Source organism: Macrobrachium nipponense, chromosome 21 (assembly GCF_015104395.2).
Source record: "Macrobrachium nipponense isolate FS-2020 chromosome 21, ASM1510439v2, whole genome shotgun sequence".
NCBI lineage: Eukaryota > Metazoa > Arthropoda > Malacostraca > Decapoda > Palaemonidae > Macrobrachium > Macrobrachium nipponense.
The window spans coordinates 35,889,688-35,902,174 of record NC_087212.1 but is presented as its reverse complement, the minus strand read 5'-3'; the positions used below and the strand labels follow the sequence as shown (position 1 = coordinate 35,902,174).

The window sequence follows — 12,487 nt, the reverse complement described above, 5'->3', positions numbered from 1 at the left end:
TAGACATCAAATGCACGGTTGATGTGAATCTACTATAGCTTAAAGGTGGCTTAGAATTATGGAAACTGGAGCATGCCAATTTCCCGACATGTGAGCTAGATGGCAACTCTATCTTTTCTTGCGTGCTATCTAGAGCAGTATTCTCTAGACCTTGCCTGTGTGCATGGAACCCACTCTCCTCTCTGTTTACAGCTTGCTCCTATACGCCAAGATAGACTTGGGCATTTAATTTGCGCCTTCCATTGGATTTTGCATACCAGAGTCTGTAGAGGGAAGATAATGAATGCCGGCATAAGGGACCTTATCATTAATGTTATTCAAAGCTTCTCAGCGTTTGAACGGGTAAGTCGGCCAAGACCGATCTTTGGTGATATACCTGTTTTCTTCTTGTAAAAGGACGCTGAAGAAGAAAGACTTTTTTACCGTTCATCTTTATATTTATAAGTTCATATTTGCTTGCTTTTACATATATACATAAGAAACATTTTTGTGCAAGCGCGTGGCATGTATGCAATATAAACTGAGGAGTTGATTTTTCTATGCTTCGACACTGAGCGTCATTGTGTTGGCAGTTCAGATGAAAACCCTGAACTGCGCAGTAAGGTGAAACAGTGTTTGATAAAATGAAACATTGTAGGAGCGAATAAAGATTTAATTTATGGACATACAGACATATTATAAGATCACTTTAGTATTCGTATACGTATTTGAAACCTGGTTAAGAAAATGCTTGGTCAAAGGCAAGTTTGCGGTTTCGGAACAAAAATATTGCTGTTTGTAATTGGTTGAAGAGTGTCTGTGTATTATAGAGAGAAGGAGAGAGAGAGAGAGAGAGAGGCACGGTATTCATTCTGATATGTACCTTCGTTGACATAACGCAGTAAGTTGTTTGATAGATAAAGGACAAGAAAGGTTGCAGTCTCATTGATTGTCATCCGGTGTCATAATGTAGAGACGAGTCCCGTTTTTGGATCCGACGTTCGTTCTGTAACTTGTTTTCACCTCGGAATGATATATTAAATAAGAGAGACAAAGCGAGAGAATTTTAGAAATAAAGACACGTAACTCGCATTACATAATGCAGTCTATAACTTAATCTAATGACGGACGAAAGGAGTGTATTCTGTAGTCCGTAGCGTCCGCCAACAGCCTCTTCGGGTGGTGAAAGCGGATGATAGAACACACCCAATCCTGAATGACCGACATGTTGACGTATATTCCCGGGAATTCATCCGAGGCGCAAGGCTCTGCGTAGGAATAGACGCCTAGAATGTATCCGTCCGTGCTGATCAGTCCCCCTCCTGAGTCACCCTGGAATTACAATGGGGGGGCGAGGGGAGGAAAATGTATCGTTATTAATAGTAAATTTATTATGATATTTAATGATAGTAGCATGAGCAGTAGTAGTAGTAGTCACTAGCATACTTTACGTTCTTTTCAATACACGTATTCTGATTTCCATTTGAATTCCTTTAAAGGTTTACTTTTACACGTATTTCTCCTCTCTCTCTCTCTCTCCTCTCTCTCTATCTCTCTCTCTCTCTCTCTCTCTCTCTCTTTTATATATCTTTTATATATATATTATAGATATATAATATATATATATATATATATATATATATATAATATATATATATCTCGAGGTAATGACAGAAATAACACTACTTGCATACATAAATTTCCATCGTTTACAGATCCATGAACTATAAGAAAGAGGAATAATAGCCGAGGCTGATTACTAAACACGCAATGAACATTCATCAAGATATGTCCGTCATTGTGAGACTACGGTATAAGCAACATCTTCATCCCTATCTGAGGTGAATAAACAAAAGCTCATGCCTAATGCTATACTGCTGCCGCGCTGTGCAATGAACCCTTGAGTAATAAATGAACTTTAGGTATTAATATCTCTGTCGATGAATAGTGATGAGGTTTTTATGGCGAAGCGGAATGAATTGCCTACGTATTTGCGTATTAATTGTTTGCAGGTGATTAAACTGAAACTTTTCAGCAAGTAATGAGATAGATTTTAGGATTTGATTTATGTTCTTTCATCTCTGGTTGCCAAGCTTACGGTATTTATATTTATTTATGAAGTTTCCTTCTGATGTCGGTATTTTGACAACTCACTCGTGTTAACGGAACCAAAAAGTGTTGTGTTTGCAGCCAAATATAACACTTATGTATATAGAAGTACATTTATATCAATGGATCTCTTTCAAAGCAAAGTCTAAGTTATTTCAAGGGAAAACGACGATGATGGTCATTTCGTCTTGGGTAATGCAAAACTGTCTGGAACAATCTAAGGCCCCGTCCACACGGTCGAGCTTTGGTCGACGAACTTTGTCCGATGTGACGTCAGAAGCGGAGAAACGGCGGTTAAAGTCAGAACTTTACCGCAGTTTCTCCGCTTCTGACGTCACATCGAACAAAGTTCGTCGAGCAAAGCTCGGCCGTGTGGACGGGGCCTAAGACCAAAGTGTTCTGAGATCATAAAGAGGCAAAGGGTTCTAGGATTTGAAACCGAGCTTGTAGGATTGGTCAATACGATTGAGTCGTGAGTGCACGATCATCAATTTGCATTTACGTGAAACGGTTACGCAAGCCAGGAGTTTTAAAAGGTGTCATCTGAAGTCATATTTTATACAAGAAGACAGAATTTACTTTCTCTGTGAAGTAGAAGCGAGTCAAATCTTCCATTGGAAAGCTAAACATCTTTAAATATATTTTTAGGCTTCGTCGAGGACAAGCCCTCAGCCACGCCTGGTCTGAGGATAATGCCCCGTGTTATGACGATCACGTCACAAAGCTGGAGAAACTAATCAGAGATAGTGTGATTGCACCTTAACAGAAGCCGCGGAAAGTCTAAGGTCCGAAATATATAGGTTTTTGGTAATGATAACCCATGCTGGTCTATTTTTTTTTAGCAACTTTTTAATTGAGGTTACTCTGAAATTCAATGCGCTGCCAAAGAATTGCTCAAGTTTCAGGAAATGGTAAGAATGTCTCTTCGCCTCTGCGTCGACAAACTATGTCGATAATAGGCGGATGAATTATGATAATAATTGGTAGACATTTAATTGAATGACCCCTCCAGGTGCTTAATACTCCGTGGATATCGATGCTGATTCGACGATTAGTAGCTGCTTGAAGTATTTTTGTCCAATGTAATATATAGGGCTTTATACAGTCGAAACATAAAATATTACACACATACACACACACACATTTCTCCCTCTGAACGGTACGGCCTCGAAACATACAATATTACACACACACTTCTCCCTCTAAACGGTACGCGAGGCCGCACCACACACTCGCTCCAGCAAGATCTAAAAATCAAGCGCGACAGGAAGTGACGCCAGTTGTAAGATGCACCCAGCGCTTACGTCAGTCACTCCAGCCATGAACCGAGCAAGGTCTATATTCTCTAGAGTCTAGACCTTGGAACCGAGATATCTCACCTGGCAAGCGCCGACCCCGCCGTGTGTCACGTCGGCGGCGCACATGAGAGACTCCATGTCGTCGTCGGGATAAGCACCCTGGCAGGAGTCGTTCGATAGGATGGTTAGGTGTGCCTCCATGACGACCGAGGAGGACTCTTCGGAGTTCGTACGACCCCACCCGGCGATCAGGCCTTCCACTGCGTTGGAATGGAAGGACAGTCATGTATATAAGAATGACGGTGATGTGTACAGGAGTGTTTGTGTGTGTGTGTGTGTATATATATATATTTATATATATATATATATATATATATATATATATATATGTGTGTGTGTGTGTGTATATATATATATAATATATATATATATATATATATATATATACATATATATATATAATATAAATATTCCAGTCAGCAAGATATATAGACTTCAGGAAGTTCCATGATACAAATGATAAAAGGCCAAGTTTATTAACAAAAAAAAACGTTTCGCACTAATGACTCGGGCATCATCAGTCTGTGAAAAGTAAAAGACAAAATAAAATACATTATTAGCATAAAAGGAATTCACAATACAATTAAAATTTACAAGTTTAGACGGTAAAAAGTAAAAGTATAAAACGCACATAAAACAGTAAACAAAAGGAGACTACCAAAACACCAACCGTCCATGAGCAGGAGAGAAAAGGGAATGACATACAATGGCGTCCAAGGCCAGACGACAACTATGCCAGATACAGAGTTGCTGAGGAAGTATTACTATTGAGAGAGGGAACCAGTCTTTTAATATATAACGATTCTAAAGTTGTTAAGTGGTCTGGGTACCTTACATAACCAATTATTGAGAAGTGTTGTTTCAGGACTTCGGTGTTACATATTGCGGCATGATTTTTTGATATTAGAAAATTCTGGCTGTTTCAATCTTTGGCCAGTGCGAAAGCTGAAACCCAAATGGCTGCAATATCTGACCTGCAGTAACCTTCGCGACGATCCAACGTAAGAGCCCGGACATCCAGGGCATGTGAATTTATAAACCACACAGTTGGAGGTTGTAAATATTCACAACCTCCAACTGTCAACTTTGATGTTCCCAAAAAATTATTCTATGCCTCAATCCCGTATATGTCTGACTCCAAATTTTCCCTAAATCTCACTCGAATAATTGAACAGGAAATCCCCTGTCTTAAAGTCAAACTTATTTCCAACAACCCATGTACAATAGGATAATTTTTTAATTTCAAAGATCGCCTGCAGTCCTTCATGTGATCCAATGTGGTTTATAAATTCACATGCCCTGGATGTCCGGGCTGTTGCGTTGGATCGACGCGGAGGTTACTGCAGGTCAGATATTGCAGCCATTTGGGTTTCAGCTTTCGCACTGGCCAAAGATTGAAGCAGCCAGAATTTTCTAATATCAAAAATCACGCAGCAATATTTAAAACCGAAGTCCTGAAACAACACTTCTCAATAACTGGTTATGTAAGGGACCCAGACCACTTGAGAACTTTAGAATCGTTATATTATAAAAAGACTGGTTCCCTCTCTCAATAGTAATACTTCCTCAGCATCTCTGTATCTGGCATAGTTGTCGTCTGGCCTTGGACGCCATTGTATGTCATTCCCTTTTCTCTCCTGCTTATGGACGGTTGGTGTTTTAGTAGTCTCTTTTTGTTTACTGTTTTATGTGCTTTTTATGCTTTTACTTTTTACTGTATAAACTTGTAAATTTTAATTGTATTGTGAATTCCTTTTATACTAATAATGTATTTTGTCTTTTACTTTTCACAGACTGATGCACCGAGTCATTAGTGCGAAACGTTTTTTGTTTTGTTTTGTTAATAAACTTGGCCTTTTATCATTTGTATCATGGAACCTCCTGAAGTCTATATATGTGTATATATATGTGTGTATATATATATATATATATATATGTGTGTGTGTGTGTGTGTGTGTGTGTGTGTGTGTGTGTGTGTGTGTGTGTGTGTGTGTAGTACTGGTAATCTTCTTAGGCACGAAGATATAGTAATTCCGTTGTATTTTACATAGGGAAATGAAAAAGGTGTCTCAGAAAATGCCCTCCAGTTTCGTCCTCCGATGGACCTCTTCTTGGAGCGTTTATCAAGGAAAGAGACAAAGTTTCCAGTGCATGTAGCCAAGAAAGGCCTAAAATTTTTAAACATACAGTTACCAAAAACTAGTAGTTTGAGCTACAAACTATTCTGCAGTAATATAACAAAACAAGAATAGCAGTTGAACAAATGAAAAATACCAAAATATCTAACGAGGTAATACATCCATTAACTATTATATAGTATACGCTTGTTAATATGTACTATATGTTATGCTGTTTCAAATGGATGTATTACCTCGTTAGATATTTTGTTATTTTTCATTTATTCAACTGCTATTCTTGTTTTGTTGTTATATTACTGCTGAATAGTTTGTAGCTCAAGCTACTAGTTTTTGGTAACTGTATGTTTAAAAATTTTAGGACTTTCTTGGCTACATGCACTGGAAACTTTGTCTCTTTCCTTGATAAACGCTCCAAGAAGAGGTCCATTGGAGGACGAAACTGGTGGGCATTTTCCGACACATACTTTTTTCATTTTCCTATGTGGAATACAACGGAATATATGTGTGTGCTGTCAGGATCAGTCGTTTTGTTTGAACGATCCTGGTTGGGTAGTTTCCCTGTTTCTCCTGCTTTTCGATATTTTCGTCTACATGGCGAGTTTACTTTTGTCACAGTGTGAGTGACTGAGTCAGTCAGGTTCTGGGTGGCAGACAGACAGGTTCTTGGCAATACTCAGCCAAGAAGGCAGTAGCTGAATACCAGTATGGCTACTTGATTTGAGCAGCTGGTACTGGTCACCTGTTGTATTTGGCAGTTGAAGCGTGGTTACTGGACTTTTAACAGCAGGTATTGGTGACCTGATGTTGTCTTCGGCAGCTGCAAGATGTAGTCATCTGTGGAGCAGTGTATCCAGTGAGACGGCCAACCAGTTGTCTTTTCGACTTCGCAGCAGTCAAGTGTATTTTTGGATATGTTCCTGTCAGCAGTCATGGGCTGTTGTGGTGACTTGACGGTGATTGTTTGGTGATTTACTACATCCTCTTTGACAGTAGAGACTGTCTTGACGTCTCTGTAGAGATGGTTATTTTTGTGTGGCGCTGCCTGAAGTTCTAGTATTACCTTTGAGGTAATGTTGTTAATGTTATTTATACTGTGTATGTAATTAAATGTCTTATTATTGGTGTTGTGTGAATTTAATAATTCTTTATGCTGCTTTGGTGATTTATCACTGTTATTATTATGCTGCCTATTTTTGAGGTTTACTGATTTAATCAATTGAACATGTTATTGTGCATGATGATTGTTTATTTAGTGTGGAGCAAGTGTATGGCTCAGAAATTGATTTGCTATTTAAATGTATATTTTGCATTGGATGTTCATTGATTTTTCACTGCTGCTGTTAAGCATTTACTTTTGTTTATGAATGTTTGTTGTTCTGTCTGAGAATATGAATTATCTAATGATTAATTTATTTGACTTTAAATGTTTATGATCATTTAATGTAGTTTCGTCGCCTAGAACCTGTACTCATTTGTAAATATGTACATATATATGTAATAAATTAGATTTAAGGTATTTCTGATTTTTTTTTCACACCCTCTTCTGTGGTATGCGTCTGTCCTCCGGCCATTTCAGTCCCATATTTTAATTTTCATGAAAGAACCTGATGAACCATCAACGGTTCATAACCGATGACATATATATAGTATATATATATATATATATATATATATATAATATATATACATACATATATATATATATATATATATATATATATATATATATAATGTTTGTGTGTGTGTGTATGCCTTCTGCTATATATCTGTAGATGTATGTACAATGTATGGATATTCATATGTAGACACATCTATATATATATATACATGTAAATATATATTATATACAAACACACGCACAATATATATTTATATATATATGTATATATAGTAGCAGACATTCAATACATGTTTCACGCCAGTTCACATATTAATTCATTCATTCATCTGATCAGTTTACAAATCATAACGATTTAAATTTAAAAAGTGCATGTTGATGATTTCATATCAGAACTGTTACTACTAACTTTGATCATTTTGGTGCGATTAAACAATAAACTATTCTAAAAGTGAAAATGGAAACGTTTGAGTCTATATATATTTAGTAATCGTTGAATTCAAGCCGCCTTGGAGGTAAGACCGCTAGCCTTCCCCCTTTGGCTTTCTGACATTTGATATCAATATTTTTTTCGTTGGGTAATAGAAAGATTTTGTGCTCTGAAATGATGCTGTGATAACACGTCTTACTTATCTTTCCTCTATGATCCGATCTTAGAGCTTAGGGGATATAACCTTTACATTTTTCAGCTGACTTGCCTATATAACAATCCGAGATATATTAAATGTCATTTGTTCTGAACATTATTCGGGAGTTTCTTTTTCTCTATATCATTTCGTAAGTCTATTGTATACACGAACAATTGTGTTATTTTCATTTTACCAGTTGTTATTACGGGTTTTACCATCGGAGGACATCCTAAAGTTGTGCGTGCTACACCAATGTATATATATATATAATATTATATTATATATATATATATATATAATACTATATACAGCAGACCATAAGCATACACTGTCATTTCTAATGTGGTAAAATCTTGGAAGTGTAGCGGATGTTGATGTTCGTCATTTCAAAAATTGACATGGGGCTACATAACGCGCCATTCTTCTTATCAGCCTTAATTATCTGACCCAACGTTTTTCTGTCTGTATCTGCTTCTGGTTTCCTTATTTCCCTATTTGGTTTGTGTGTAATTCACTATACTTGTCGTTTATTATCTGTCTTTCGTTTTTCACCATTGTGGCCTATTGCTTGTGTGAATATGTTCCTATAATTACGTATATATGTACACGCTATGTACCTATATGAATGCATACAGGCTTTCTAAACTTACTTAGCTCTCATTTATTTTTCTTCTTACATTAGTCTAGCTTTTTGTCCATTTACTATTCATTCTGCCACTTTATAGTTTTCACTCCATCAGATTAATTCTATCAGCTTAATATATTATTTTTTATTTATTGATACATTAAAATCTACTTTACCTCCTTGTATATCCCACTTTGTATCCCGGATGTTACACGAGAACTTCCCTTTCTCTTCTTTCTTGCCGTCAGTAAACCGCTGGGCCAACCTGTGTCTCTTGTCGTCAAACTTTGGCAGAAGAGACGCTGGCTGAATCCTCTCTCCGTAAGAAAAGTAAGGCACAAGCAGCAATGCTACATTGTAAGCGTGTATACTGAAGTAAGTATACTTCGGGTGGATAATGGAGAGCAAGGGAGTCCTGGTTTTCTCGTATCCTTCTTGCTCATCCATGTTGTACTCGCCCAGAACAACCTGTTAAAAGAAAACGGGAGTTTCTTTGTTGAGAGTATGACGTTAAAGTGTTGGTAGGAAACAGTTTTAATATTTGGACTTTCAGTGTCAGGAAATACAGGGGGTTCAGTGTTTGGGAAAATATTCAAAATTCGGCGAAAAGGAAGTTTGGTATTTAGAATTTTATGGTTGTTGAAACGGCGTTGGGGTGTTGGGAGAGAACGGAGTTTTATTGTGGTTTCTAAATTCTTCCTTATGAGTAGACTGCTTTGATTTTTACAGTATCCTCTCTCTCTCTCTCTCTCTCTCTCTCTCTCTCTCTCTCTCTCTCTCTCTCTCCTTGAATTTTGAATAATGTAATCTAAGGACACAAGGAGTTACCTCCCAGGGTTTCAGCTTTTTCAGGTTTTTGGATAATGATGAATTGGAAAGGCTTGAACGATATTACCAATTTCTTAACAACTAATAGAAACACTAGTTACACTTAATTTGTTGATGTTGCTAATCGAAAGACCTTCAACAGCATATGGAGATCCTAGGTGCATTCGTTCTCTGATTTTCATGAGTGAAAGATAGGTGAAGATTATATTTAGTGCCCAGAATATTTTGAAAAAGGAAGTGAAACGACCAACGTGCATGATCACACTGATTTCTACGAAGTAGAATTAGGATGTGCGTTTGCCAGTGTTTATGAGCAGTGTTATATTGGTCTGAGTAATTTAAATTAGCACTTTTTAAAATTACCAGCAAATCATACGAAGACGAAGTGACGCAGGAAGCGGTTGTCAGAATCCAGAAGTTGTTGAGGATGGTTCCTCCGCAGAAGTGGGGCGGAGGATAATACTGGGCATCTCTGATAGAGACCAGCCACGGCGTCGATCCTTTGCCACCAGAAGGAAGAATAGATTATTCTATCTGTTCGGAGTTATCGTTATCGACTATTTAATGTTTTGCACACAGACACACATTATATATATATATATATGTATATATATCATGTATGTATATGTATGTTTGTACATATTATGTATATGAATATATTGTATATATGTGTATAGATATATATTTTTCTAGTAATCCATATACATACATACATATATATATATATATATATATATATATATATATATATATATATATATATATATATATATACGTATATATTACATGTAACTCGCAACTATTTACAATACTTAATTTAAACAATACAGTATTTATAGCCCAGTTGTTAAGAACATATTAACATTAATTCATGGCAATTACATTGTAACTGCCCCTGTTAGTATGAATAATTTCTTTTAGATTTAGTCAGTGTGGATTTAAAAGTGCCTCATTCATGATCAGTCACTGGATTTCTTACCTGGCGTCGCTATGTCCCCGCCAATGATGTTCGTTTCCGCTGTTGCTGAAATGAGAAAACGAGGAAAAAATAACTTAAGGGAAACTTGATAGTTCCACGTTGGCCGAGTGCATTTCGCGCTCGGCTACCATTCCGGTGGTCCGAAGTCTGATTCTCGGCTCGGCCAACGCGGAACCAGAGGAATTTATTTCTGGTGACAGAAATTCATTTCTCGAGTAATAATAATAGTGGTAGTAGTACAGAAAAAGAGGAAATTAAAAAAAGATTGCGTGGATTTTCCATTTCTTAGTAATTATACTGTTGCTGGTTTCCGTCTCCAGAAAATTCATTCGTTCAGCGTGACACATTATGAAGATATTCATGGCTTGTTCAGTGATATTTTTCCTGTTTAATCTGACCTTGCAGATTGCACCAGACGGCTTTGTAGCTGGTTTGGTTACGTGGAAAGAATGGAGGGTGATTGGATGGTGGAAATGAGTGTACGATTTGGAGATGTTTTCAAGAAATGAGATACTTGAAAGGAAGGGTCCGAATATCCCGGGAACATGAATGCGCGCGCGCAAGATGGAGGTAAATGGCGCAGTGGATGTACAGGGATTCAGCGTACTGCTGGTGAACTGTGTGTCAATAGAAATCGTCTAATGTTGGGATTTATTATTTTTTCAATCAGGGGGTTCATCCATGATTCAGTGGTTAGCGCATGTGATGCCAATCATTGTCTTTTCCTTCTTTTATATATATACGTATATACATATATTATATATTATTATATATATATATATATATATATATATATATATATAGAGAGAGAGAGAGAGAGAGAGAGAGAGAGAGAGAGAGAGAGAGAGAGAGAGAGAGAATTTAATCACATTATCGTGATTCATATACAAGCATTCAGCTACAAATGTCCTTTAATATCTAATTCGCCCTACCTTGGAAATAATATATTTTCATATACGTTAACCGAAGGGGAATTTTTAGTTGATAATAAGTTCGTCGTCTCGTGGGCTCCAACCACGAAAGACAGGAGCTCAGGACTGCACAGACGCGCCTTAAACCCCACACACACTCACACACATGGATATATTTGAGTGTATGACTTTTGCTTAGTGGAAGAGATTCCTATTTAGCATTCCCACTTATGAATAAATGTGAACAAGTATTCGCAAACTCCTGCTATGTACAGGATTCACAGACGCCCTTGGATAATTGAATGATTAGTTACGACGGCCGCTTTCATATTCAAATCAGCCTTTGACTGGTGTCTCGGAGTTCGTCAGCTGCGCCGTAAGGTTTCATTTCTCACAGACGTAATTAAGTCGATTAAATCGTGTTTGAGCAACAAAGGTTACAGTATTTCCTTTGTAATCGCCACTCGTTCCGAACGCATTTCGTGTTGCATTCCCCCAATTCTGGCATGTACATTTTCTTTATTTATTCATTCCCCGACGTTTGTGTTGCATGAATCTTTTATTTTTAGTGTCATTAGGCAAAGGCGTGTGCCTTAGGAATTAATGGGAATGCAAATATGACTTGGAAATTAGTAGAACACGTCGCTGCCAAACAGAGAACTTTTTTTTTCTTTCAGAAAAATCTTTTGATAACTGGGAAAAATATTCTCCCAACGATTTTTCTTGTAGCCATCTTCTAACCGTAAATTAAACGGATATATGGAAGAACGAAAAAGAACTTAATAATATTTCGCTTCATCATTCAGTATTGTTCCCAAGTTTGTTTATGAACACAATTCCCTGCTTTAGAATTGTAATGTACGCGAGCACGTATCAAATAGTTTTAAAATAATTTGTAGTTTTCCTAGCATACAAACCTGAGGTCTTTACATATGGGATTAACTTTCCCATAAGTAAAGACCTCAGGTTTATATGTTAGAAAAAGCACAAATTATTTTTGAAAATTTTCATATTTCATATAGTTTTATATCACAGCCTCAAATGAGAAAGGAGCTTGACGCCTATACTATTCAGTGTAATTATTGTTATAAGTGTCTTTCACGGTATGGGTTAATTTTTGTTTCTGTTCAACAACACAGCAATTGCCAGTTAAAACCTTAATGCGTCATATATATACATTATAAGGACCGGAGGCGTTGTAAGTAAATGTTACCTAGTGAAAGTATGGAAAAGCTTGAGCGACTGCTGAAAGCATTTCAGGGAGCACATAAGAGAGTTGTCGGGTGCAGTATGAGAGTCGCGAGGAATAATGC

At 37.0% G+C, this 12,487-nt stretch overlaps 1 protein-coding gene across 1 annotated transcript in view; it reads right to left on the bottom strand.

Annotated features, from left to right (window-relative positions):
- Positions 1 to 949: 949 nt before the first annotated feature.
- The window catches only part of LOC135197923 (trypsin II-P29-like), a 23,748-nt gene continuing 12,210 nt past the window's right edge, over positions 950 to 12,487 (bottom strand). Inside the window, exons 4-8 of the mRNA XM_064225178.1 lie at positions 10,264 to 10,308; positions 9,648 to 9,784; positions 8,633 to 8,924; positions 3,468 to 3,646; positions 950 to 1,311 (exon numbers count right to left, since the gene is read on the bottom strand). Coding sequence (XP_064081248.1) covers positions 1,093 to 1,311; positions 3,468 to 3,646; positions 8,633 to 8,924; positions 9,648 to 9,784; positions 10,264 to 10,308 — 872 coding nt within the window. The 3' untranslated portion in view covers positions 950 to 1,092. The remainder of the gene's footprint in view (positions 1,312 to 3,467; positions 3,647 to 8,632; positions 8,925 to 9,647; positions 9,785 to 10,263; positions 10,309 to 12,487) is intronic.